The following is a 27,662-nucleotide window of genomic DNA, read 5'->3' as shown; positions in this document are numbered from 1 at the left end:
AGTGGCTCCCCCTTTTTGTGCCATGTGGGTGCGGGGAATTATCTCTATGGGCATGATGATGTTTGGATGGCATGGTGTGGAGGGTGTTGTTGAGGGGTGCTGGCATCTCGAGTCGTTGAGTATTTGAGTGTGTGTGTGTGTGTGTTGAGATGATGATAAATATTGTTTGTGGAGGTGGTGGCAAGATGATCTGTGTGTTGAATTCAAGGGACGTGTGTTGTGGTTAGAGTGGTGAGCAGAATTGTGGTTTGGGTAATTCTAATTCTAATTATAATTTGCAGCAACAAAGCAATCGATTTTATCAGACTGCGATGCGAAGCCCAAGCGGTGGCAGCTCCTTGATTTCATTTCATTTCATTTCTTCCAAGTTGTCGTCGTCTCAAATGCCATGTGCCACCTCAACCATCCAAGCGTCTCGTTCTCTCCCCCGCTCTCATATGCTTGCCTCGCTCCATCTGCATCACCATCCATCCCCAGCTCCTCCTTCCATTGTTCCTCCTTTGTTCGCTCTTCGCTTTCATTGCTTCAAGGTCACGCACCATTCCCGTGGACAGCATCAAAGCTAGGACGACACGTTTATGTGTGACCATCTGTAGCCGGAGCATTTGCGGTTGGAAACTTTGAATCCGCCCTTATATATCATTCAACAGTCGAAGCACTAAAAAATTCGTTTCTGCGCAGCAGCGGATTCGTTCTTCAATTCGAGCAAAGCAGGGCACAACGTTATGCTAGTAGTTCCTCTGCTGGCGGAGTGCCTGCTTCTCAAACAAGCTCCACCCCTTTACCGATGACAGGTGTTGCATCATCGTTCCCATATTTAATCTGGCGTAGGTAGTTAATTCACTCACTCCTCAGTTTTCAACCACCCGTGGATCCGTTTGCGTTCCTTTTCAATTTTAGGAATAGGGACATCCTGCTTTAAATTTGTAAGTGCCCTAACGGCATAAATTGCACCATGTAGCTGTTTGCGCGATTTTATTCGGGGCGCATGCGTTGGAGTTCTTTCCTCGACGATTACAACGGTATCAGGTCTTTCTATACATACGAGCAAACGTGCGATCGTAAAAGATTAGCTGATCCGCCCGCTTGCTCTGCTTTTCAATTGTCGCTTTCTTTGTGCTCGCCATTTTTCACATTCATGCTATATAAGCTAACGGTTGCTTTGCTGAAGCAAGCTTGCTGAGTATCGAGCTATAGGAACGATCCTTGTATTTATTTGACGTTGCTGACTTTTCTTCATGCTATTTCCACTCCCAGAGCTCTGTGGTTAGCGATAACGTCGGAAAAACTATCATGCTGGTATCTGGTTTTGGATAGACGGAACCTGCAGAAAATGCACAGCAGTATGTTACCGAGAAGGTGCCTTCATGGATTCCCAGCTCATGCGGTCAGACAACACTGGAAATTGCATTCCGAGTTAATCTCTTTTCCACGGTTGGCTGTAGAAGCTAGGCAGCATTTTTGAGTTTGCAGAATTCGCATAGAGGCAAAAGAGGAACATAGTCCTTTAACATTGATGATTACTCTATCATTTCCAGGTCACAGTCTGGCTAGCAATACACAAACGGTGTTAGCTCTACTGCTGCTTCTGTGTGTCCTGCGCTGTGTTCTCTGGAGTATCTAGTAGATGCCATGATTATTTTCAGACGAGAAACATAATAGGATGGTGGTTCACCCAGGTAGAACAAGCAATAGATCAGTGTCTCCAAGGGGCAGAGAAGGATCTCCTAGCCCTTATGACTTCTGCAATAACAACAGGTAAATTCTCCTAGGCACCGTATTTCTTTGCCTCTGCTTTCAGAGTTTCATTCGCTGGCTTTTTCTTTATTCTTTGTCTTTGACAGGAGTGATGATGACGAAGATGCTTGCCTGGGCGAAGCTGAACTTCACGATTTTAGACTGGATGAGGAACGTGGTTCTGGCCGTGTAAATATTGACACCCCTGGATCCACATATAATAACTTCCTGCTGAATGAGTCAAATTCTCGTCGAGGTGTCTCTCCTATGAAGGCTGTTACCGAATGTGACCCTGAGGGCAACCGAGACAAGAGTTTCAACTGTTTGACTACGGAAACTGGACTCCACTCACTTTCCAAGAGATCTGGTGTGTCGGCAAGATACTATGAAGGGTCAGAAGAGGGTGCAGATGACAACAGTTTTTATGCATCTCTATACAGAGAACCATTGGCTTCATATGAAGGAGAATTGCCCATTGATGTCGAAAACAATGCGTTGATATGGGTCCCTCCACCTCCGGAGGATGAAGAAGATGAGATGGGGATAGGCGTGGGTGATGACGATGATGATGATGTAGAGGGGGTGTGGGGGTTGGCACGCTCATATGGGAGTTTGAGTGGCAGTGAGTTCCGGAACGCAGAGAAAGCAGCATCAGAGGAACAGCGGAAGGCTATGCGTGCAGTTGTAGATGGACATTTCAGGGTACTTGTTGCACAGCTGCTCAGTGGGGAAGGTATTGAAGCGGAAGAAGGAGGTCAAGAGAGCTGGTTAGAGATTGTGACAACTCTCTCTTTGCAGGCTGCGAGCATTGTAAAGCCAGATACAAGCAGAGGTGGAGGCATGGATCCAGGAGGATATGTAAAAGTTAAGTGTGTGGCCAGTGGTCAACGTAGTGAAAGGTCAGTGGAGTACTAACTTTCATAGAAGATGGTGCCGACTTTGCAATTTATGTGCAGGGTGCGAGTTTTTGCTTCAAGGTTCCTTATTGAAGTTACCATGCTGGAGTTTGTAAACAAAGCTTCTTTTGGTAGCTTTCCTAATTCTGCTGTGTTCTGTGGCAGTTATGTGGTGAAGGGAATTGTTTGCAAGAAAAATTTAGCTCACAGACGGATGCCATCACGATACAACAATCCAAGATTGCTTCTTTTGGGAGGTGCACTTGAGTATCAGAAGGTTTCAAATCAACTTTCCTCTCTGGACACTGTCTTACAGCAGGTATGTGCAGTGCAGGAATATCTAAGAAGATCGCTCTTGTATTATATAAATTCGTATGATCGTTCTTGAGTCCATCTCCATGAAAAGAGTCCTCCAAGAGCTCAATTAGTGGTTCAAAGAATGATTTGCTCATTTTTTAGAACAAGGGTTTGTGTCTAAAATATGCTTACCCAAGCTTTCAATGTATGTAGGAAATTTCTTGCTTAAAAATGCAGAAACGCTTTGATCTTATCTAATGAACTAGGTACCCCTTGTTACATGGCCTTTACACAAAACGACCCCCAAGGTCAGATAGCATGAGCTGGCCTTTAGGTTGGGTGTAGGTTCAAGCAAGGGAACCTTTTAGAAGGATCTAATGGTGGATTCCTGTGGTATGGAACGTTGTTGTTGCCCTGAAGTCGCCCGGTACTTGGGTAACCTCCAGCTCAGAGGGTGGTCCTTTATGCTGGATCTACAGCTGGGCGATGAGCTTGCCAGCTCCCCCACGTCAGTCCTTACTAACGCTTGGTGGTTTTGCAGTTCATTGATTTAGAGTAAGACCTTGGCTCAGTCCAGGCTTGGGCTTAGCCACGCCTCGCCTTGCATCATGTTTCAGTTGGTATCAGAGCCACTCCATCGCCAGAATTTTCTTGTATGTCTGGAAATTGGTTTTTGTGAATATTCGGTGCTTTTCTGGTTGAAGCGGGTCTTCTCAGATGAAGCGTTTTTGAGTGAGCGTTAGAGACCTATGTTTCATTGTGACTAAATTCCTCTATTCACAAGGCTATGAAGTATCAATTTGATGCTTGATTGCTTCGTGGATATGGATCAGGATAGGTTCACAAAGGAAACAATTTCTTATGTTCGTGCTGGTGGGGTGCTTGTGTTAGCTGCCATAGTGTTGAGCCGGGCAGGCTGGGTAGGAAACGGAGTATGAAACCAGCCTCAACAACGTAAAGGGTGGTAGGATCCACGTAAATACAGCATATACAGTAAATTGACAAGTAAATATGCAACACACCACAAATCACAGGGGAGCTAGAGCGCTCCTACTCAGAAACAAGACACCAATTGGCCCCAAACACTAGGGCCCTTGTGGTATTTATTTAACATTCATTTGAAGCCAAGAGGCTGATTACAAAGGTCTCTGGGAAGCTGCTCCACAGGCAAACCAACGCCCTCAGATTTCCTGTCCAGCCCACCCTGTAATTCCCTGCTCAAGTTCAAACGGTAAACGGCATCCAATCACTAGACAATTCTGTATCCTCAACCAACCAAAGCATGCAACAGAGACCCCAATAGCATCCACTGTCTGAACCACTCCTACAATCGCACATCCAAGTGCTTAACCAGCCAATACGGCTGAACAACTGCAAGTCAAAGCCCTCAACAGCTGAACTCTGGTGCAATCAAACAACCAAACACTTCCGAGCGGGTTGCCTAAGTCAACAGCCTCCCTGGACACTGCCCAACATCATAAATCAACCCTTCTTCGTGAGGAAAGAAAACCAAACACAATAACTAGCCAGCAACCAACCCAGGAACGGCAAAAGCAAGCAAAGACAAGCCTTCTTCTACCTGGAATCCACAGAAGACAGGTCACCCTGGCTAGAAAACCCAAGATTCTGCAGAGATAAGCTGATTTTGCTCTAGCACAGTAAGCTTAGAAGCGAACACCCACTCCTGGAAAGTTGCCAAAGTCAGCTAGCACAGCCCGAAAGCCTCCAGAATCAAATCGCAATCTTCCTGGACAGCTTGGACAGCCCAGAAACTGAATCGCAATTTTCCTGCACAGCTTAGACAGCTCAGAAATAGAATCGCAATTTTCCCTGCACAACCTGGACAGCCCAAAAACTCCTGAAAACAAATCGCAATCCCTACAGCAGCATGGAAATATTTGGAAATAGTACCAGAATAGGACGTAGTCACCTAGCACAGCCCAGAGGACGTGGAAATTGGATCGCAATTTGCAGCAGACACCCCTGGCAGAAATCGCAATCTGCAACAAGCCCTGGATCTGGTGCGTTTTCCTTTGGCAGGTCTTGGATGTGTTGGTACAGGCCCTGACTGGTGATGTTTTTCCCTGGCAGGCTCTCGAAGCTCCTAATAATCTGCGATTTTGCTCTAGCAGCTCCTGGCAGGCTCTGGCAGCTCACAATTGATGATCTGGCTCCTTCTGAAACTAATTTGGCCAACTGAACCCAAAATAAGAGCTCTGGGCCCCTTTTGTAGTCCTGTGCAAAAAATAGCAGTTTTTATTGCACCACTCTTTTGGCCCCCCTGTTGCACACTTTGGCCCTAGGAATTAATTTCCTAGTAACTGGGCACACATTCACTATTTCCAAGAGCCCACTAGGAATTTTAATTCCCCAAGTCTCGCCCCATGGTTGGACCCTCACGCCCAAGAGGCTCAAGGTAGTCACACGCAAATTACGGGAGTCACAAATCAAAAGCCCCATAATTTCACGTCCTCGTGATGACAGAGTACATGCAGCAGCTCTTGGGGCTGATCGGCATCTAGGGGTGTCATTGCCTGTTTCGGCAGGCCATAAAGCTTCAGCCAATACAAGAGCATGTAAATAGACGTGCAACACAAAAGTACATGCGCATGTCCATAACAGCCACTCTACTGTATGCATGCAATCTTAACTTGAATAGTTACAGTGAAACGTTTGGAGGTTCCAAACATTTGAAAAACCCAGGTGGAGTTTCGAAATGCGGTTCATTTTAATTTCACTAAAGATTTTGGTATACTGCATATTTTGCCATAGTCCATCATTACAATTGTAGCATACAGCTTATAAGGTTCAAGGTACAAGTTTCATTAAATGCAAGGCTGAAGAATGAAGCTATCTGCAGACTGCAAAGTTCAAACGAGACATAAAAACAATAAAAAATGAAAATGCTGTAGCTTATCATGCTTCCAATGTAGACTCTAGCGTTTTACCTTGTAACAGCCTAGACCCTACAAGTGACAAACTACACTGTATAGTATTAGAATCTAGAAGAAATTACCTTGACATTAAACAGGCCGTGCAGAGCTGAGAGAACTCAGCAGTGTGGGGACTGCGCTGGCAGTAGACTGGTCACTGTAGTAGTACTGTAGGACTCAGGAGACAGGTGCATCAAGCAGCCAACAGTCGTTCCAAAAAAGCCCGAATCGATGCAATTTGGGATTTAGGGCTATTTCAAAATGTTGAAAAGTTCAAACGTTTTCAAATGTTTGAAAATTTTCAAACGTGTGCTGCACAAAGCAAGGTTTTATTGGAGTTTCCAAACCTGCTTTTTAAAAATGTTTCTGAGTAACCTAATCGAACGCATTTGACAATAACCATGGTTCTAAGGACCTTGTGCATGCTAAGTACGCAACCACTTGTAAGTATGCACTTGCATGCAAACCTTTTAATGCATGCGCATAAAGGGAATACCAATAGCTTCAATCATCTGACCTCTCACAAGGGGGCTAGTTTTGAGAGGCTACAAGTCATGATGCTATCTCGGTTGATGCGATGGTTGCATGTGCTACTTTTGGAGCTGCATGACAATATGCAAGGGTGCATGATCCCTATATTGGTCAGTTCACCTCACCTCGATGATTTTGAGTGCACAATTTTTTGCTTTCACACTCCTTTGTGTGACATGCAAGCCACGTATGAGTCAACATATGGCATGCAAGCAACAGTTCAAAGGCATGCACTGATGCGAGTGAGCGCTGAGTTAGTCTACGTGTGGGTTAGGCTTCTAGACAAATCAACCAGGTTGACTTTTGTCAGTCTTTTAACTTTCAACAGCCTGCTGTTTTAGTTCATCCATTTCTGAGCCTCCTTTGGTCAGCTCAACCTGCTACCATGAGAGTCTGTGGAGAATGAAGTACAAGAGTGCTGTCAATATGACAAAACCCTAAAACTAGGTGAGCCTATGGTGAGTCAAAACTGACTGTACCACTAACTCAAGCTTTAACTGTGGTTAGGGGGAAACCTTAGAAGGGAAAAATGCCCCTAACCCGTATTACATTGGCCACTGCCTTAGAGATTAATACTTTGACCACCTGCCTACAGTGACAATGTCAAAATGTACAAGGAATAATATCAATCTCCAAATAGATATAAGTTCAAAGCGTTGTGGAAGGCCTCAAATTTTCATGAGGTAGAGCTTTGGTGAAAAGATCTTCCACAGTCTGATGTAAGGGGCAAAAGTCCAAGCTCTACATGTAGCCTCTTTCCAACATAGTGATAATGTTTCTCTATCTGTTTTGTATGTGCATGGAAGACAAGATTTGGCGCCACTGCAATGGCACACTGACTGCTCGTGAGAATTGGAGTAAGCTCCTCCAACGGTGCCTGTAGATCTACCAACAAACATCTCAACCGGACCCATTCCACTGTGGTGGTGAAAAATGCTGTGTACTCAGCTTCACATGATGAGGTAGCAACCGTTGATTGTTTCTTGCTCAACCAAGAAATGCACGAGTGTCCGCGAAAGAAACAATTACCAGTGGTTGACTGCCTATGTTAAAATCATGAGCCCAATCCGAATCACTGGAAGCATGTAAATGCAAGTTATCCCAAACCAAGAGACTGAGCACCCTGCAAGTATCTGAAAACATGATTCATAGCCTGCCAGTGTGAAGTATTTGGGCTGTGCATAAATCTGCTCAACTAGAATACTGCATATTGAATGTGGCCGTGTATCACACAAGTAAATTATGCATCCCACAGCATGGCTGTAAATGGTGGCATCAAATGCCTCAGCTGTAAATGGTGATGTCAAATGCCTCACTATGATAATTTAAGCCCTGGCTCTGTTGAGTTGAGATGGGCTTACAATTCTGAAATTTGAACCGTTCAATCGGTTTCCCACTGTGATTGGACTGCAACAAATCAATGCCCTTGTCATATTGTACAAATTAAATGCCCAAGTAATAGTGTGGCTGCCCCAAATCAGGCGTCACAAATGTCTTCTGCAATTCAGCCTTGAAATCTGCAATTCTTGCAGCATCAGTATCCATGGACAGCATGTCATCATCATATTGGAGTTTGGCATCTCATAGTGAGCGAGGGCTTCTTTGTGGGTGTGCCTGCCTGGAGTAAGCTGTAGGAATAGGTTAGGTTAGGGCCTGGACAAAGCAAGCTGGCAAGGGCCAAAAGGCCCTGGATTGCCTGAGTAGGGGCCCATTATGGGCTCCCCACCTGGTAGTGTTACCCGACCTGACTGGTTGGGTTAACCTGACCAAACCTGACCTTGCTTGGGTAGAGTCAGCCGACCCTTGGGTGGGGTTAGGGCTGACCAGCTGGTCGTTCCCTTTGGCCAGCCCGCTAGGCTGGCTGGGGCTATATAAGGCCCCCTCCCACCACTCAGTGGTGTCTCACACAGGGCACTCTTTGGAGCATTCCTCTTCTCAATTTGTTCAGCCACTTGGCTCGGGATTGCATCCCTAATCTGGATAATACAGTTGCTATTGCCTATTCTCAGTCTCTCTCTCTCTCTCTCTCTCTCTCTTACGCTTCCGCACGTGCACCACTCACATGGTATCATTCGCAATCCGAAATGAGGGGATCCTGACTTGCATGTCAAATGAGGTCTATCAATGAGACCGTTGATGGTAGAAAGGTGATCTATGTGAGTCTAGCCTATGGGCTAGGCAGGGTAGGTAAGCTGGTAGCACCACGAGGCACATTGTAAGAATCAGAATATGCCCCCTCAACAAGACGAGAGAACTTTTCTGTGAAAATCCTTAGCCCTTCATCAACTTCTCCAAGAAATCCATAGAGAACATCCATATAGAGGCTAGAGGTGTGCATGCCATTCAAGGTGGTGACATGCAGATGTAGGGGGAATCGATCGAGGGAACGAAGAGATTCCACAAGAGCGAGTATAAGTGGTTCATATAAAAATTAACAACAGTTTATATTGAGAGCCTCATGGAGAAAAAAATGAACAAAAGAGATTACATTTATAAAAACCCAATAATTATTGAGAGCCTTAGAGGCCAAATGATTACATCCAGTGAGCCAAAAGATCAATGAGAGCCTTAGAGGTTGATCCAACCATTGCTGAGTGGTTATGAACCTCATTGAGCAAGAGGATATTTGTACAACTCAGTATTTTTGATTGATCATAGCAAGATGATATTTGTACAACTATGTATTGCCACTAGTGAAGCTTGCTACATTTAAGTTTTTTGGGGAGCCGATGGAGGAGACATTGCAGAGGTTGAAAATCGTGCACATTGCACAAATGCAAGACTCAGAATACGCCTCCCCCCCCCCAACAAGATGAGAGTACTCTACTATGAAAATCCTTAGCCCTTCATCAATGTCTCCAAGGAATCCATAGTGCACAACCATATAGAGGCCAGAGGTGTGCATTCCATTCAAGGTGGTGACATGCAAATGTGGGGGGAATCGATCAAGGGAATGAAGAGATTCCATAAGAGCGAGAATTTCAAGTCCTAATAAGTGCAACACAATGACCTTATACAAGAAGGTAGACAAGATTGGGATCACATTGCATCAAGGAGTGATAGTAGTAATAGGCATGGTGACGAGTGTGGGTGAGTAGTGTCCAACGGATGAGCAGGGGAGCAGATGAGTGGATGAGAGTTGGAGGAGGGAGCACGGAGAAAGTAGAATAGGGTTAGAAGAGAGATGGAGGAGGGTGTGTGGAGCAAAGTAGCATAGCAGATGAGAGCAAAGTAGCCAAATGCCAAATGCCACTGACCTTATATATTACAAAGTTAGAGCCACCATGGTGACTGGAGGCCCAGTGTGCCATTCAAATTCAAGCCACCGTGGTAACTGGAGGCCCAGTGTGCCATCCATATAATCATGAGCCATTTTAAACCACCGCCTTAATTAATCAAAATCTAAGGAGGGTGCCATCCAAATAATCATGAGCCATCTTAAGCAAAGTAGCCATATGCCAAATGCCACGGACCTTATATTAATCAAAGTTTGAGCCACCCTGGTGAGATTGGAGGCCCAATGTGCCGTCCAAATAATCATGACTCAATTTAAACCACCACCTTAATCAATCAAAATTTGAAGAAGTCTCCATCCAAATTTAGTCATGAGCCATTTTAATTGTAGGACACCGTGGTGGCTCATATTTAACTGCCAGCCTAGTGGAATATTAGGGGCCACCCCAAATGCCACCTCGCCACCGACAACAATGGCAATTAATTATGACGTGCTAGCTAATCATGAAGCAAATGACCATCTTTGTAATTATTTGGCAATTAATTGGGAACTAATAGTGGTAATGTACTGCACTCTAGGCATGCAAGCCTGGTGATTGGTAATTAATTGCACTCTACTGATCATGCAATGTTGGTGGGGGTAGCTGGCAGGTGAGTAGTTGCAGAGGCAGCAAGAGCAGCCAGCACGGTGTCTTGAGGCAGCGTTTTGGGGCTGTTTGCCTATGGCAACTTGAAGTAGGAGTTCGGGGCAGTTTGCCCACGTTAAAGCATAGTTTTTTCTACACATTTCCATACGGCATATGCACATGAGTATGGAAGTATGGAATAAGTATGGTTGAAGTTTCAAGTTTCAACCATAAACAGGTATTCCAAAAATTTATCTTAAACCATAAACAATTATAGAATCTAGATTCACAAACATTGAAAGACTTGCCACTTCATGATTCATTAGTCGTCAAGTACATCAATGATCAAAGATCGAAGAGTCATGAGGCTTAAAACTTTAAAAAGACAGGTCTAGGAAAATTCTCCAAGACTTTTGACCTTCAAGCATCAAAGCTGAAAACTCTAAAAGCCTAGGCCAAAAAGAAATGAGATTGCAAAAATGGAATGAGGCTACAAAAGTGAAGACTTTAGCTTCAGTGTGCTCGCTCTAGAGTCTTAATGGTCATCATCACCGGACACTTTTATTTATTCATTTATTGTTTGCCTCAGGTCACATATGAAGTTCCATTTCATATGACTATTTTTAAGGTGTTTGCAAACGTCTGGTAACTACACCATACACATATGGAAAAACCTATGCGTTAAAGGACAGCTCACGGGGTCTCGACCACAAGTCCTTCAGGCGCCGTGGAGCAGCCACACAACGTGGACAGGAAAAGGAGTCTGTAGGACGGTGGCGTGAGGTATTGTTTTGGCCCAATTCCCACCCACCCTTACTGCATCATGCATAGATGAAACCATTGTGCATTCATCAGCAGCATATAGGTTGGGGCAGGACAGTCCGTCAAATTCTGGAGACAGTTGATGGCCAGTTTGCCCAATCAGTTGGGCTATTTAACCCCCAAAGTCAAGCTGATCGAGGAGGAAGTTCTAACTTATACAAGGCCAACCCAATCTCCCTTGTGGAGCTTTGGATTCAGAGCTTGACAACACTCTCCTACAACCAGTGCATGGGGGCAGTGAGCCCACGTGGAGAAGACAGATAGACGAGGTGCATTCAGGTCTCCATGAAGATAGCTCATTGGCATAAGCAACATAGAAACACTCTGCTCTGAGGTGGGCAGTTGCAATCCTTACTATGTCCATGTCAATGATTGCCTTGGTCTTTGTCGCATGTATACATATTACAAATGTACTTCCGTAACAGTACCAAGCACGTCCTTGTGTGTAGCAGTTAGATATATGACCTTGACCTCATTCACAACGATGTGTGTAGACGCACCCTTTTAAGGTGGTGTAAAAGGAGACAATTCAAAGATGTGAGCTGACTTATAAGAATTGGGCAACTACTACTTTGCATCATTTACATGGTTGATTGAATGATAATAAAGTACAGCAGTAATTCAAGGGATCAAACATACCTCAGCAACTTGTAGATTCTGAAAGAGATGCAATTTTTATGATGTGTTCATAGTCAAGAGCCTACTTGTATTGTAGGTTTTGAGCTTGATAATAGCATTTAAGTAACTGGGTAGTGATTGTAAATGTACTCCTCCTTAGTCAACTGGTAGGTTTCCTATCATCTCACTCACCAAGATGCCTTGTTTGTAGTTAGGACTAGTCCAATGTTGAATGGTACCAGATGTCTTGCAAAGCAATGTGGATGTTTGATTGTCTCAACTTGGTTCAGTGGTACCCAAACAAGGTCTTGGGCACATTACTCTGTACCAAGCAGCACTAACGGTAATAATCCCCTAAAAATGTGCAATTTATGAGGGTGTGGGTCAGGTCATTCAGGTCGAATGAATCAGGGTTAAGTAAATACTTCATGCTGCCAACCCTAATAGTACCCCAGAACAGTTTTGTTTAGTAACTCTTAACTAGCCATGCTTAGTAAGCCCTTGTTGGAGGTTCTCCAAGGCCCAATATTACTACAGGTACTTGTACCCTTCCTACTACTTTTTCATGGACTTTTTCCTGAAAGACTCGAAATTCTAGTTCTATTTTCCAAGGATTTGTACATTTTAGAAATTAAATGGAGACACCATCAAGACTGTGAGGTCTCTTATCACATGTAAACTGATTACTTTGGATGTGGTTGATTCAAAATCAAGGGAGGTTCTTTTGGTTTGCAGCTCCAATAGATATGTCTCTCTACCTGTAGTGGATGAAACATTTCTCCAAAATTTTAGTAGAAGTAAGTTAGTGATTTCTTATGTATACAAATGCTCAAGTAGAATTGTATTTTCTAGCAAAACTTTGTATGAAACTTTTATGGGAGAGGTAACTCTACAATACATACATAATGCTAGTTGTTCTTTGCTTTGAGAGGATCTAATTATCATATACTAAATCTTTTGTAAGGTTTAAAGTTTCATTTGCAATCTAGGCTTTGGAAGTTTTACAAAAGCTCTAAAAAACTATAGGCTTATTGCAACTGCATGCAATCTAGGCTTTGGAAGTTTACAAAAGCTCTTAAAAAATATAGGTTCATTGGTGAATCATAGTTCTTCACATTTATAGATACTCTGTTGTAATGAAAGAATGAATTTGAGCAAGTTGTCCTTTGAGCAACTCAGTACGAAGACTTTGTATAAATGGATGCTCAAGTATGTGTGGGTGTGTGGATTTGTATGTGTGAGAGCATATTTTTATACTATGGTCTACACCCACAGTTGGGCGCTAATGACGTTAGTGGGAATGTCATAGTAGCTAGTCCCTGCTATGCATGATGGAGTTTATGGTTTTCAACCTTGTGAGTGACTATCATGAGATTGAAACTGCACTATGCTGTGTTTTTAGAGGATGAGTTTGGGAATGTTCCTGGATTCATCTAGGTATATTGAGCAAGTTGTCCTTGTGGGCAGTGTATTATCGTGACATATAATTGTGGGTTCTATAGCATAATCGTTTTTTGTTGTTTGATTGTTGGGTGTATGCTCTGAATCTAAGAACGTCTGCTTCATATTGTATTCCATGGGTACTGTTTGAAATGGTTCTTGATATGTACAGTGTGCTTCTGTTTCTCATCTTCTATAAGTGTAATGAATCGCTTACTGGACTTGCCTTTATATTTTCAAGCTTATGTTGGAGTCGCGATGACTTGTTTATAGGATTTGAATTTTGATGTCAAGGAGGAAGATTATGTTTTGGCTGCTACTTGCAAATGTCAGGATAACAGTTCTTGTGCGCATGTAGTGGACCTCTGTAAACAAGTGTTTGGACTTTTGTAAACAAGTGGCAAACACAAATTTTTCGCAGGAAACAGATCTTTTGAGCGTGGCTGTGGCAAGAATAGAGGCACTGCATCCAAATGTTTTACTAGTTGAAAAAGCTGTTCCAGGACATGCACAAGAACGACTTCTAACCAAGGAAATTTCTCTTGTTTTGAATGTCAAAAGACCTCTCTTGGAACGCATAGCAAGATGTACTGGTGCAGATATTGTTTCTGACCTGGATCATTTGACTTCAGCAAAGTCAGCAAAATTTGGTCATTGTGAGCTCTTTCATGTAGAGAAGCATGTTGAGGAACATGGGAGTGCAAGTCAAGGTGGAAAAAAGCTATCTAAGACGCTTATGTATTTCGAGGGGTGTCCCAAACCTCTGGGATGCACGGTAAGTAATTGCCCCATCTGTTCCTAATAAGTGTTTACTCAACAGTTAAAAAGTTGCAATCATAGTAGGACGTTATGTTCTTCACATGCCTGAAACATTCAGTTGTGCACGAGTGTTTTATGTTCCTGTTTGTATCAATTTTGCTGAGGGTAATCATACTTGTTATATGCCTATTTTGTCTTCATATCTTTGTTGCTATGCATTGTATTTGTTCACATGGGACATTCTTCTTATCTTGTGAGTGAAGACCTAGGATTGGCTTTGTCAGTGCCTGCACTCCTTGCTTGCGTGCAGGCCATCGATAACATGTTTACCTTTTTGGAACCCCACAAAATCTTTGAGGAAAGTGTAAAGTCTTACTTCAACAAGGTGAAAGCAAGTCTTCTTATTTTGCGGGTGAAGACCTAGGATTGGCTTTGTCAGTGCCTGCACTCGCTCGCTTGCTCGCAGGCCATGATAACATGTTTACCTTTTTTGGAGCCCATTTTTGAGGAAAATCTTCAACACTCCTTTAACAAGGTGAAAGCAAGTCTTCACGTGACATGGCTTCATACTTAGGATGCATTCTTTGCACTTTTTTGAGTTATCTGTTACATTATACATTACTTTCATAGTAACAATGAAACAGTCTCATTAAATATGAAACATGTTGCCTAACTACCCCAATAACTAATTGAAAAATAGAAATAGTGTTGACTATGGTACCTGCTGGGAGGGTAGATTTCCATGGCCCATAAAGCCATCAATCGTTATTCTGTATTATTTTAAATTGACACTTGTACTTGACTGACAATGCACAAGTCATTGTTATATCAATTATTGATGCTATGGTTCTTGCAGTTTTTCCTTGATTTTAAAAGTTCAAACTAGACTCTTAAACCTTTATATCGTTCTTGTAGCTTAGTTATGAACGATAATCGTGACTGCTGACTATAGATTACTATTTGCTTTTAGATTTTGTATGTACTTCTTGATACTTATCACGTGATATTTTCAGATTTTTAATCTTTCTTGTATTTTGGGATTCAGGCAAACAGGATTTGGATTCTGGATGGACTGTAGATGATGGAATCTGTATTGTAGTATCGGAACCTGAATTGCTCATTGTTGAATCATGAAATGCAACAGCTTGAGGATTCTATAGTCTGAACTTTGAATTCTTGAATTTGCAGACATTAGAATATAGTTTTCATTACTTTTATGTATCGTCTGAGTCTATGTAGTAGTAGGAATGTCGCATGTTTTGCATTATTTGAATTTGTGCAGTTGGATATATTCTAGTCTTACAAAGGGGGTTATGTGCGTGCGTGTGTCTCTCTCTCTCTATATATATATATCTATCTATCTATCTATCTATCTGCAGAACGTACTGTAGACTTTTGTGGGACTTCAAAAATCGTTTTAGTATTTTGAAACGTTTCATGTTACTATGGGACTCACTTTGTCAATATCCTCGATTTCCCTTTTTTCTTATTCATACAGACCTGTATGAAAGAATTCGTTGATGTGCTTCTCTTCTTGCTGTTTGAGTGACATACACACATCGATCGTTGATGATCCTTATTGTGGAAGAGAGACTTGGAGAAAGGGGGGAAATATAGTAGGAGGAAAGAGTGACATGTGCATATGCCAAACAACCAAAGACCCTCATATGTGAAAAGGCTTATGGCCTGTCCATGCCTCATAGGGGAGTAATGGTCTTCAATGCCCTCATGGGTGCTCTATTCAGCACATAGTTTGCACACATGATGGCATCCAACCAAATTTTGTTGGGAAAAGGCTTACCATTTAGCATACACGTGGCCATTTCCATTAAAGTGTGGTTCTTCTGCTTTGCAATTCCATTTTGTTGCAGTGTGTATGGCCACTCTGCCCCTTTCCCCCCGCAGTGCGGAATGGGAGGAGCTTGCATTTGCTCTCATTTTCAGCCATGGCAAGAAAATGCTTAAAACAAGCAAAGGCATTTGACGTTGGTTTCAAAGGGTAAATCCAAGTGTGCTTGGTAAAATCAATCACGAAGGTTACAAAGTAAGACTAGCCTCCAAGAGATGCACACCTGTATTTGTCAGTTTGTACCACAACTTCTACTAGTGTTGGCATCTTGAAGCTGGTTTTGCTTTGGTTCCACCTCCAAGAGATGCACACCTGTATTTGTCAGTTTGTACCACAACTTCTACCAGTGTTGGCATCTTGAAGCTGGTTTTGCTTTGGTTCTAGGTGCTAGGTAACTACTTGCATTGAACTCAGAGGCCTTTTGTTGCAATTATGATTTGGACAGAGGCCTCAATCTGCTATTGAGATTTGAATTGGGAGTCTGAATTCTCATTTGTCGGCTTTTTCACTTTGGCACCTTATGGCATCTCTTCCATGATGATTTCATGTTTAGGGCATGGCGTGGTGGATATCTTAAGCTTCAGCCTTACATTTGGCTGAGTTTTGACATCTTGCACAGTTATCGTGTGGTTCTACATATTGCTTGGCTTCTCGTGGCAAAGCATTATTGTTATGTTTTTCATTGTAATTTCCTCCTATATGATAAACAAGTGACAATGTATTTAGTTTTCTCCTAGAGTGCAGTCTCGGTACTATCCTAAGTTTTGAATACTATTGTATTGGAATTTCAGCATTATTGGAATACATAAATATGCTAGGTGATTAGCGTCTGGAAGCGCGTGATTCTCTTTTGGGCATCACGGTTTTGGTGTTTCTAACTTTCTCTCTCTTTGTTTTTGAAGTTTTAGCTGTGTTTATCATGGATGTCATTGTGATGTGAATTTTTTAGGAAATGGTTATGCAACCCTGCTGTTTGTGAGATAACTCCATGATAGTGGAGTATCACACCCCATGCACTAGCTTCCAACATCTTTTCCATAGTTATCAAGGAATGGGAATGTTCCGAGAACGTAGGATGCTAGAATGGAAACGTTTTGGAAAGGGAAAATGTGGATTTTGAACATGAACGCCACATCATATGACACATTATAATGCATCATATGCCATAGAAATATACAACACAAAGAGAGAAAAGGGCAAGGGAGAGAGCTTGAGAGAAGAGAGACTACCAGACATAGGAGAATGGAATAGAGTGGCTGAGTGGACTCATGGAGTGAAGAGTGCAGAAAGAAGAGCTTAGAGAGGAGGGAACTGGAAGGGTAGTTGGAGAGGCTAGGGGAAATGAAGGATGCAGGACAAGAGCAGGGTAGTGAGGCAAAGTGCCCAAAATGGCACTTCGGGGCTGTTTTGCAGCTCATAGGCTGTTGTGCTACGTACCACATTATGCTAGGGAGTAACATTCCCAAAACATTCCGAGAATGTTGGAATGCTGAGTAGAATATGATTACAGTAGCAATCTTGTTAGAAACATGGTGAAGGGAGAGAGAGAGAGAGAGAAGGTTAGGGTGTGAGGAAATGATGCTCAAATGAAGACATGACAAAGGCTCTCATTCATTCATCAAGTGTATCAAGACAAGTGAAGTACAAGCCTTATATAGACTACTCACTCGCACACTAGCACCTAGTGCATATGGGTTAAGTCCCATGATGACATGTGGCACTCACACAAGACTCACTTACATAGATCACCTAGTACTTCACACTAATACATTACATCACCACACTCTTTGACTATGATATCTCCAACACCCCCCTTCAGAGCAAAGAGGTGTGAGACCCAACACGCAAGAGTAGATGGATCCCCCCTCCACCACAATACTGCAAAGAGCAAGTTCAACTATCTAGCACCTCCCGTGTGATAGTGACTTCTCAATCAGCTTGCGATCGGCAAGGGCAAACCATCACTCGTCATCCCCCCTTACTCTGAACTGGGTGGTCAATACCATCAACCAAAGGAAAACACAATACAATCATTTTTTAGGACAACCCAGGGCAGAGGACCTTTTATTGACTCTTCAAACATTCATTTTAGAGGGACTACTCAAGGCAGAGAACCTTTAACTCAAACATCGAAATATTTTCATTCATTTTATGCATAGAAAAGGCAGAGAACCCATGATCCCGAAGTAGCTACCGCACAAGAGTGTGCACATCCTAATGCGAAGAGGTATGTCGGTGAAGAACCAGGCGAGGATGCCCTCGAATGATGTGTTGATGAAGGCCATAGGAGCAGCTACCAAGGGACATCATGTCATGACACTCAATGTGCCGATCGGAAGTCACCGAATGCGAAGAAGAGCCTCGGAGGCTCCAAAATATAAACCCTGATCAAAACGCAGCAAGATTACACCTTGAAATGAAGTAGGATAGCTCCAAAGTGAAAAGCGGCTCCCTGGAACAGCTCTGAATGCTTCAGAGCTCTTGTAGATGTTCGCAGCAGATAGGCGGTGGCTGTAAATGCTCTAAAATACACACAGCAGGGCCCAAAGTCCAAAGGCGGTTGCTGTAGGTGCTCCAAAGCGCAGAACAACACTTAGAAAATGCTCTGAAATGCAGAGGCTGATGAATTAGAGGCTAGGAGCAGCCCCAAAGTGGTCTGTTGAAGGTGGTTCTGCAGCAGCAACCCTAGAACAACTCGAAAATGCAAGCAGCAGCTCCAAAACTGGTTGAAAATGCTTCCAAAAGTGACGAAAATGTGCAGCCAATGCCCCACGGGTGGTCACCTCTTCTACAACAGCCTGCAAACCCTAAAAACGGCAATGAAACAGCTCCAAGATGGCTCGAATAGCCACACGTGCAGGCGTGCCTTGAACAGTGTGCCGACCAGCAGAACAGCTCCAAGATGGCTCGAATAGCCACACGTGTAGGCGTGCCTTGAACAGTGTGCCGACCAGCAAGCTAGGAGGCCGCCGAGGGAGATAGAGCACTCAAGAACAGCTCCAAGAGATCCGAATGGTGGCGGCAGAAACAAAAGGAAATGAAGTGGCTATGGAGGAGGCGAAAACAGTAGCTAATGGCTGCAAGAGAAGGCAGAATAGAGGCGGAAATGAGGCGTCTGCAAGGAGGAGGAAGCTGAAGTAGAATTAGGGTTAGGGCAAGGGTGACGTGGCAGCTATGGAAGGTGGCTCTGATACCATGTTAGAAACATGGTGAAGGGAGAGAGAGAGAGAGAAGGTTAGGGTGTGAGGAAATGATGCTCAAATAAAGACATGACAAAGGCTCTCATTCATTCATCAAGTGTATCAAGACAAGTGAAGTACAAGCCTTATATAGGCTACTCACTCACACACTAGCACTTAGTGCATATGGGATAAGTCCCATGATGACATGTGGCACTCACACAAGACTCACTCACATAGACTAGTATTAGATCACCTAGTACTTCACACTAACACATCACATCACCACACTCTTTGACTATGATATCTCCAACAAATCTAACATTGTTCTAAATAACAAAAAGCAAGGAAAGCTATGAATAATAATAATCCAATCAATGAAAAGCTAATCTATTTTTAAATAAGTGTTTGACCATGATCCCTTACCCATGCACACAATTAATTAAACTTTTAGGATAGAACAAATATTTTATCAAAGGCCGCAACTCATGCTAGACAACTCGTATTTAGCCCAAACTAGAATGCCTACATGTGCACTCTCTAGGGTGCACTTGAGAGTGCGTTGCCCTATCAGCTAGATTTAGATGCTTGTTTGGGAGAGACTAAGATGAAATCGTTTAGACTTCACAAGCAGTTGTAGCTTGAATGAAGAGATTTTGGACTACTTTTTGATTAGCCTTCTCCTTTAGTGCTAGCCTTCATCATGGCTGAGTCTGCCCTTCACCTCCGGAGTGCCAACAGAAACTCAGTACAAAGACATAAATGGATGTTCAAGTATGTGTAGGTGTGTGGATTTGTATGTGTGAGAGCATATTTTTATACTATGTTCTACGCCCATTGGTGGGCGTTGGTGACGTCAGTGGGGATGTCATAGTAGCTAGTCCCTGCTATGCGTGATGGAGTTAATGGTTTTCAATCTTATGAGTGACTATCGTGAGATTGAAACTGCACTATGTTGTGTTTTTAGAGGATGAGTTTGGGAATGTTCCTGGATTCATCTAGGTATATGCACTTGAGAGTGGTCAAGGTTAACCTATAGAATCTAGGAAAGCACTCAAAAGATAAGGGCTTTTTAAGATTTCTTCTTAAAAAGTGTCAACTGTGGCCACCCTCACAAAATGTGCCCCCACCATAGTAAATATGGTTTATACTCCTAGTGAAAACCATGGACTGTGATCCTTGAAGCTGAAAAAGACCATTACATTGGATTTTTTAAAGGTAACCGGCTGGTGTGTGAACACTTGAAACAATAATTCACATATAAACTCACCAGTATTATCAGTAAGCATGTGCAAAAATAATAACTCACGGGTATTATCAGTAACAATAATAACTCCGGTATTATCAGTAAGCATGTGCAAAAATAATAGATATATAAGAAAAATAGAAGGGGCAAGGGGATATTTATGGATTGAATTAGGCTTGTGACATGGCCGGATCATGTACATGTACCATCTTGGCGATCATACGAGTTGTTGAGGTCTATATTTTCACAAGTAGTCCAATGCATCGATGCCTCTTGGCTGTTGATGGGAGACAGAGGCTGGTGATAGGTCTGAGAATATAGGGCCTCTAGGGCTTCTACATGTCATTAGTGTAGAAATAAATTATCAAAGACACGTGCATCCCACACATCTCCCACTCAATCCGGCTGCTCAACATTCTCAAATCCTTGACAAACATAGAGGAGGGTGGAGCCAAAGCAGATCGATTGGATACATCCATCTCTATTATCACTGAGGTGGCACATCTCAACCAGCGTTATTGTAAATTGTACGGCACATCAGTAGGTTTACACTTTTGTACCTTATTGTTTTCCTTTAGTGAGTGAGAGAACATTCAGTCTCCCCCTATTGGTGTTAACATACATATGCACCTACCTATCTACCTACTTACATACCTACCTGCATACATGCATACATAGTACATACATACATTCATACAAACATACATACATACAAGATGTATGTATGGGCATATCTGCATAGGATTACTGCTACAACCTCAGCAGTTGGTATGTGTATAATCGCTTGATACAACTGTGGATACCTGGTGGTTTAATTAGGAATTACAGCATGTGGGGTACACTATATACCTCATTGACCAATGACACTTTAAACTAGCTGAACTGATTTGAAAATTGGACCCTGCAATTGAAGTTTTCTTTGAACAAATTTCACTTTGGCTTAGTGCCCAAATAACTTGTGTCCCCTTTTGACTTCTGGCGGTTTAATGATGCTTGTGGGCGACTTTATTTGGATCAGCTAATTAACAATGCTAAAACAACCCCTTCCTTCTTAAAACCCCCTCTCAACTAGTTGCAGCTTACAGTTCCGGATTATGAGTTGATTTTTGTTCAAATTTGTTTTCCAGATCTTACTCAAGGGATCAGATGGTGATGAGCTGAAGAAAGTGAAGCGTGCGGCTCAATTTGCAGTATTTGCAGCCTACCATCTAGCTTTAGAGACCTCATTTCTTGTGGATGAAGGTGTTAATGTGCCAGAACTTTGTCTTAAATCTCCATTAAGTGTTGCGCTTCCAGACAAGAAGTCGAAATCTGACAGGTCTATATCCACAGTATCTGGTTTCTTAGCTCCTACATCATCACGATCACAAGTTGGGCATCGACCACACACTCATGTGGACCCATTGGCTAGTACATTAGTTTCACCTTGTTTAGACTGTTCCACAAATCTCAGTGACTCTGGTTTTAGAGAATCTTTACCAGCAGCATCTGTTTCATCTTCTGGAGACTCTTCATATGTGTCTTCGAGTGCCAACTCTGTAAAAATCAGTCCATTTAGCAGCGAGGAAGGTACACTGGTTGATGCAAAGAGCACAAAGGCCACAAGCTCCAGGCGGCATGAAGTGAGAGGAGGAGTCATAGGAAGACTCCCTCGTTTGACTCTTGAAAAATTTGAGCAAGGCATTTCAGGGTTGTCGGCTTCCTTGAGACAGGTTTACTTGGAGACTTCGTTTACAGAAAATGCATTTCCACCATCATTAGCCAAGTTTTCTGCTTATGATGCTCTTGGTTCGACTGGAGATAACAATAATATATCTGCCCTAGAAGATTCTCTAATGAGTTTTCCACAGTTACCATGTGGTGGCTTTCCATGCTTAGCAGAAGCTGGTGGAGCAGAGACACAACTGGAAAGGATGGACTCATCAGAGGCACGTCTTGTATCACAGATCAGTAATCAGGATGATGAAAGCCAAGAATTTAGTCGGGAAGATTTTCCACCCTCTCCATCTGACCATCAGAGTATATTGGTTTCTTTTTCCAGCAGTTGTTTAAGAAAAGGAACCATTTGTGAACGAGGTCATCTTTTCAGAATCAAATACTATGGCACTTTTGACAAACCTCTTGGAAGATTCTTACGGGATACAACATTTGATCAGGTATACATCAGTAATCTGTCAAGTGGAAATCCTATTGTTATTCTGCGTAGCTTTATCCTACTTTTACAGCGACTTTGTCATGGAGTAGCCTTTGTGATGGATTTCTTAGTTTGTCATTAGCCCTCTAGATGCAAATGATTGTTGCGCTTGAATATTCTGCAACTCATGTTGTGTACAGACTCGCATTTGCCAAGCTTGTGGGGAGCTCAAAGATGCTCATGTCGATTGTTACACCCATCGACAGGGTAGTTTGAGAATCTCGGTCCACAGGCAGCGTGAGGTTCTTCCTGGTGAGAGTGAAGGGAAGATTTGGATGTGGCACCGGTGTTTAAAATGTCCACGAATAGACGGTGTTCCTCCGGCAACTCGTCGGCTAGTTATGTCAGATGCTGCTTGGGGTTTATCTTTTGGCAAGTTTTTGGAATTGAGTTTTTCAAATCATGCAGCTGCAAGCAGAGTAGCATCTTGTGGTCATTCTTTGCACCGGGATTGCCTTCGTTTTTATGGGTAGGTTCTGTCCACATTAGTCTTATCAACATTTGGGAAACTATATTGTGATGGTCGCTTATATATTTTTTGTAATTCAGAATAGCAGAATTCTGATGCCCATTTACAGAGTGGAAATAAATTTGTTTAGTTTCAACTAATTACTAAGGTAGACAGGACGTATGCAAGTGTTTGCAATGTGACTAGCTTTACTTGATTTCTAACCTTCACTGAGGTGGTGAAGGTTCCTTGAGATGTTTGCAGGTTCGGTGGTATGGTGGCTTGCTTTAGGTATTCTCCTGTCAATGTATATTCTGTATATTTACCTCCTTCCAAGTTGGAGTTTCATCATTCAGAGCAGCAGGGTTGGCTACAACAAGAAATCTGTGAGGTAGTTTACCGTTTGTTGTCCTTTACCATATACTTACTTTTTTTCAAAAGCAATCCTAAAGGAGAGTTCGTTCTGAAAAATTCAAAGTCAGTTGGACTTTAGGGAAGCTTTAGAAGACATGGGGTGTACGCAATATGTTACAGTATTCATCTCTGCATGAAGAGATAGCTGATATTGATATGCATGAACAGGAAGTACTCTTATTAAAACACCTTTCCAAACCGGGCAAAAGGAAACATATTAAGGGTTTCTTCAAGATAACTTCCTCTCTGACGGACTTGACCAGAAAGAACATGAATTCTAGTGCATTTTGAACTTAATACCTAGGTGTCCTTTAAGGCTTTAAGGGTGCTTTCTGAACTTGTCCCTTACGACCTAACGGCAATTTATGAAGAAGTTTTATCTATCCAAGAAAAGCCTCACTGGTAGACTTAACCAAGGAACTAAGAAAGTTCATAGCGTTAGTCATGATATGCCTTAAAATACAAAATGCAGCTCATTTGCATGCACATCTGATGACAGCCATTGGTTCTTCTGTTAATGAGCAGTTGTTGACACATTATTTCCAGACGCGCTCACTCATATCTAGTCCTGTGTTTTAACAGGTTATCGAAAAAGGAGAGCGATTTTTTGCAGAGGCCTTTCATCAACTTCGCCTGATCAAAGAGGGAGTTGTAAGCTCTGGTGCTGCAAAAGTGGCAGAGGCTAAGAGGCGTATTTTTGAGATGGAAGATTTGTTGCTGAAGCAAAAGGAAAAATTTGAGGTAGATAGGGATGAAGGCTCCCTTACTTTTCTTGTGTGTCTGTCAATCTGTGCAAATGGTATGTAGCTTGTGGTCTCTTGTAGGATGCTATGTTTTACTCATATCTTTGTGTTTTCAGGCAGGTTTACAAACTGCAGCACCACGATGTCATGGAGTGGGTGAACCACATCTTGATATTCTAGAACTTAATTTCATAAGGCAAGGTGTATCTACATGCCATTCTATGTGGGACAGTCGCATACGAAGTCTGTTGAACTTCTTAAAGTCACCAAAGTCTGCCACTGGGTTTGAGTCAAACCTGCTAGGAGATTCCTTTTTGTCCTTTTTCAAGGAAATCAGTTTTCGGAGTAGCAAAAACTTCAGGTCTGATGAGAGTAAGGATGTGTCTTCGGTGCTGGATGCAAATTTGGAAGGTTCCAACCCGATACATAGTTGCCTTACTGGATCTCCTACTGATGGTGCCATTGTGCCCACCAACACAGGCAACATAGAGAAAATAAGACCAATTTCGGCATGTTCCAGTGGCCTAGATATGGGTTCAAACAAGGATTCAGCTGAAGTTCTTTTAAATGAGGGATCCTTGGCATTATCAAAGGATAAAACGAGGGAGGTCATGAATGATGCCCAAAGAGTGTCTTTTTTAGATGTAGATTCAGAAGACAGTTTATTTACAAGTAGCAAGTTGTCAGGGAATGGCTCTTGGCCAGTAAAAAGTACAAGTAATAGTCCCAAAAACTTAGAGGGGGAAATCGGTGTTCATCGGACCTTATCAGAAGGCCATTTTTCTGCCTTCAAAGATTTGTCAGCTACATTTGATGCTGCATGGATAGGTAAAGGTCAGATTGTGGACTCACATGAAGTTGATATATCTAAAAATGAGCAGGAAGTCTCCTCTTGTAAATCTGGTACTGAAATAGTGGCTACTAATGAAGGGTCTGACTGGGGAAGTAAAAGGTCTGGTTCTGAAGCCTCTGATGAAGGTTCGACAGAGTATCATATGCCAAGGACTAGCTCTGGTATTCCTTCATCTTCACAGGATAGTGAAGTAAGGGGGGTGGATTCACAGTTGGCTAGCACTCTTACGTCACCTGCGAAAGCTGGAGAACCCTCTGACATAGAAGGATGGGTGGGAGCAGTTTATCCAAGCTTGAGTATGCCTTACGGTAGGAGTATTCAAAGCCCATTGACGAGTTCCGCTCCAAAGGCAGGTGCAGAAGTGGTTTCCACCTCTCCTTTTTCAGCTCCTCATTCAGAACAAGCAGCAGAACAGGAAGGGACAGGAAAGTTACCTCCAGTTGATACAGTAGTCTTGGTCTATGATGATGAGCTGACCAGCATCATTGCTTATGCAATCACCTCACAAGAACATCAAGCTCATTTGTGTGATGGACTAGTTGACAAAGACAAGCAGAATGATAAGGAGAAGGGAAAAGATAAGGAGAAAGCAACATTAGACCATTATATGTCCGATGGTGGTCTCTCCCATCCACTTCAGCTGATGGAGGGTAGCTGTGAACAAGGGGACAGTAACCTGAAAGATAGATCAAGTGTTTCTGAGGAGAGCACCCTTTCATGTTTAAGTGTTAAGTCATTGGATGATGCACTACTGTATTCCAAAGCTATGCATATTAAGGTCAGCTTCACTGATGATACTTCACAGGGGAAAATAAAATATAATGTTACATGCTACTATGCGAAACAGTTTGATGCGCTGAGGAAAAAATGCTGCGCAAATGAGATGGACTTCATACGATCTCTTTGCCGTTGTAAAAAGTGGGGGGCACAAGGTGGAAAGAGTAATGTTTTTTTTGCAAAAACTGCCGATGATAGGTTTGTTGTCAAACAAGTTACAAAAACCGAGCTTGAATCCTTTCTCACCTTTGCCCCTGCATATTTTAAATACATTTCAGATGCACTTATTTCTGGAAGTCCAACTTGTTTGGCCAAAATCCTTGGCATTTATCAGGTGAGCAGATTTCTATACCATCAGCCTCAGTCAGCTCCCGTTTTCTTAATTGAGGCTGTTTTATGCTTGACAAGATGGAATGAACAAGCGGAAACCGATAATTGATGTGAAAATCATTCTTTATTTTATTTGAAAAAAGGTTTGCTGTGGGCAGTGTTAGGTGGGCTTTGGTCATTAGTATGACCTTTTACTTGTCTGACTTTGGTTACTCGACATGCACACATGGTTGACTTTTGTGCGGAAGTTTTTACTAAAAGGAAGGTCTTGAATGGTGCTGGCAGGTAACGGTCAAACATGGGAAAGGGGGCAAGGAAGTACGCATGGACTTGATGGTAATGGAGAACCTGCTGTATGGGCGACAGGTGACTAGAGTTTACGACCTAAAAGGGTCTTTAAGGTCACGTTATAATGCAGATGCAACGGGGAAGAATGCAGTTCTGCTGGACCAGAATCTTTTAGAGTCCATGCAGACTAATCCTATTTTTATCAGTAATAAGGCCAAGCGTCTCTTGGAGCGAGCCGTGTGGAATGACACGGCCTTTTTAGCGGTCAGTTGGTCTTAGTCATTTGCCAAACCTTCTGCTCTTATGTTGCAATTGCTAGACTTACACAGCTGACTTGCTTTGAACCATTGTGAACTTGCAGTCTGTTGATGTTATGGACTATTCCCTACTTGTTGGAGTAGACGAGGAAAAACGAGATTTGGTTCTTGGAATTATTGACTTCATGAGGCAATACACTTGGGACAAGCATCTGGAAACTTGGGTGAAGGCTTCTGGAATACTCGGTGGTCCAAAGAATGCCACTCCTACTGTAATCTCTCCAAAACAATATAAAAAGCGCTTCCGAAAGGCTATGAGCACATATTTTTTAATGGTCCCAGATCAATGGTCACCACCTACTGTTGTTTCCGGTCCACCACATATTGAGGCTGTTGATGAAGGGTCCTTAATTGCATCAAAAGATGATGTTGTGGATGATTCCGGTACATTGAATGTGTAGTATACAATGTTGTTTTGAGCATTTTTGTGGAAGGGTCTCTTGTCAAGGTCAGTAATGGCTAGTCTTTCTTTTACATTAGCAAGTTTCCCATCAAGGATGGGGACCTTGTTGTCCTGTTTTTTATATAAGAGAAATTTGCCAGTTGGCCATTCTTTTAACAGCTTTTATAGTCCTGGTTCCAAGGTTGTCAGTTGAGCCTTCGGGCTTGTGTTTAGTTAGTGGCAATAGGTTATGCTAGGAAGGTTGATCTGCAAAACCCTGTATTTGAATAGCAAAATTACCTGTTTTGACTATCTGTTGTTGCAAGGCTTCGGCGTTTGCAGTTATATCTTCCACATGGTTCAACATTTTGTGCTCTCTCCATCTGCACACCCGACATTTAGTATCAGAGCAGACTGCCCCTTGCTCTTCAGTTGCTCCCTGCTCCATTTAAAGCTCGGGAGCTGATTCTTCCTCACTTTTGTCGTGAGAACCCTCGCTGTCCAGCACTGATTTGTGCATCAGTTCTAGAACTAGGCGACCAATTCTAGAGCCTTTTTTGCAAGACACCTATTTTTTGAAAAACTTGACTGGTTTTTGTGCTTTTGGAACACTCCAGCCTGCAGGTCGACCTGCCCTGTTTCAGAGGTCGTCTACATAGGTGACTCATTCCACATCATTTTGGTGCAGCCCTGACATCTCTTTTGCATTTTGCAGCTGTGTCTGGCAGAATTTTCTTCAACAAATATGC

At 42.7% G+C, this 27,662-nt stretch overlaps 1 protein-coding gene across 3 annotated transcripts; it reads left to right on the top strand.

Annotated features, from left to right (window-relative positions):
• Positions 1-357: 357 nt before the first annotated feature.
• LOC147898842 (1-phosphatidylinositol-3-phosphate 5-kinase FAB1B-like) lies at positions 358-27,276 on the top strand. Of its 3 annotated transcripts, none has more exons than XM_087378964.1 (14): positions 358-794; positions 962-1,022; positions 1,260-1,416; positions 1,539-1,758; positions 1,845-2,636; positions 2,799-2,952; positions 13,556-13,909; positions 21,295-22,323; positions 22,502-22,830; positions 23,074-23,200; positions 23,806-23,964; positions 24,083-25,930; positions 26,212-26,478; positions 26,576-27,276. In XM_087378964.1, exons 4-14 carry the CDS (start codon positions 1,664-1,666, stop codon positions 26,930-26,932), a joined length of 5,511 nt encoding a protein of 1,836 aa, XP_087235090.1. In that variant the 5' UTR covers positions 358-794; positions 962-1,022; positions 1,260-1,416; positions 1,539-1,663; the 3' UTR covers positions 26,933-27,276. The 3 variants fall into 3 exon arrangements, with proteins under 3 accessions (XP_087235090.1, XP_087235091.1, XP_087235092.1); XM_087378965.1 differs by having other exon boundaries at positions 1,260-1,434; XM_087378966.1 differs by having other exon boundaries at positions 962-1,029; positions 1,258-1,416.
• The last annotated feature ends 386 nt before the right edge of the window (positions 27,277-27,662 follow it).

This window comes from Dipteris shenzhenensis, chromosome 9 (genome assembly GCF_047967505.1).
Source record: "Dipteris shenzhenensis isolate YYH24624 ecotype China chromosome 9, Dip_SZ_1.0, whole genome shotgun sequence".
NCBI lineage: Eukaryota > Viridiplantae > Streptophyta > Polypodiopsida > Gleicheniales > Dipteridaceae > Dipteris > Dipteris shenzhenensis.
Note: the sequence above shows the minus strand (reverse complement) of the source record. Positions and strands in the feature narration are given on the sequence as shown.

Bases quoted from the DNA above. Each gene is read 5' to 3' on its own strand.
- LOC147898842 (XM_087378964.1), top strand. From the start codon at position 1,664: ATGGTGGTTCACCCAGGTAGAACAAGCAATAGATCAGTGTCTCCAAGG. The intron at 23,201-23,805 runs GTAGTTTACCGT...GTGTTTTAACAG, and splicing joins TACAACAAGAAATCTGTGAG to GTTATCGAAAAAGGAGAGCG. The intron at 26,479-26,575 runs GTCAGTTGGTCT...GTGAACTTGCAG, and splicing joins ATGACACGGCCTTTTTAGCG to TCTGTTGATGTTATGGACTA.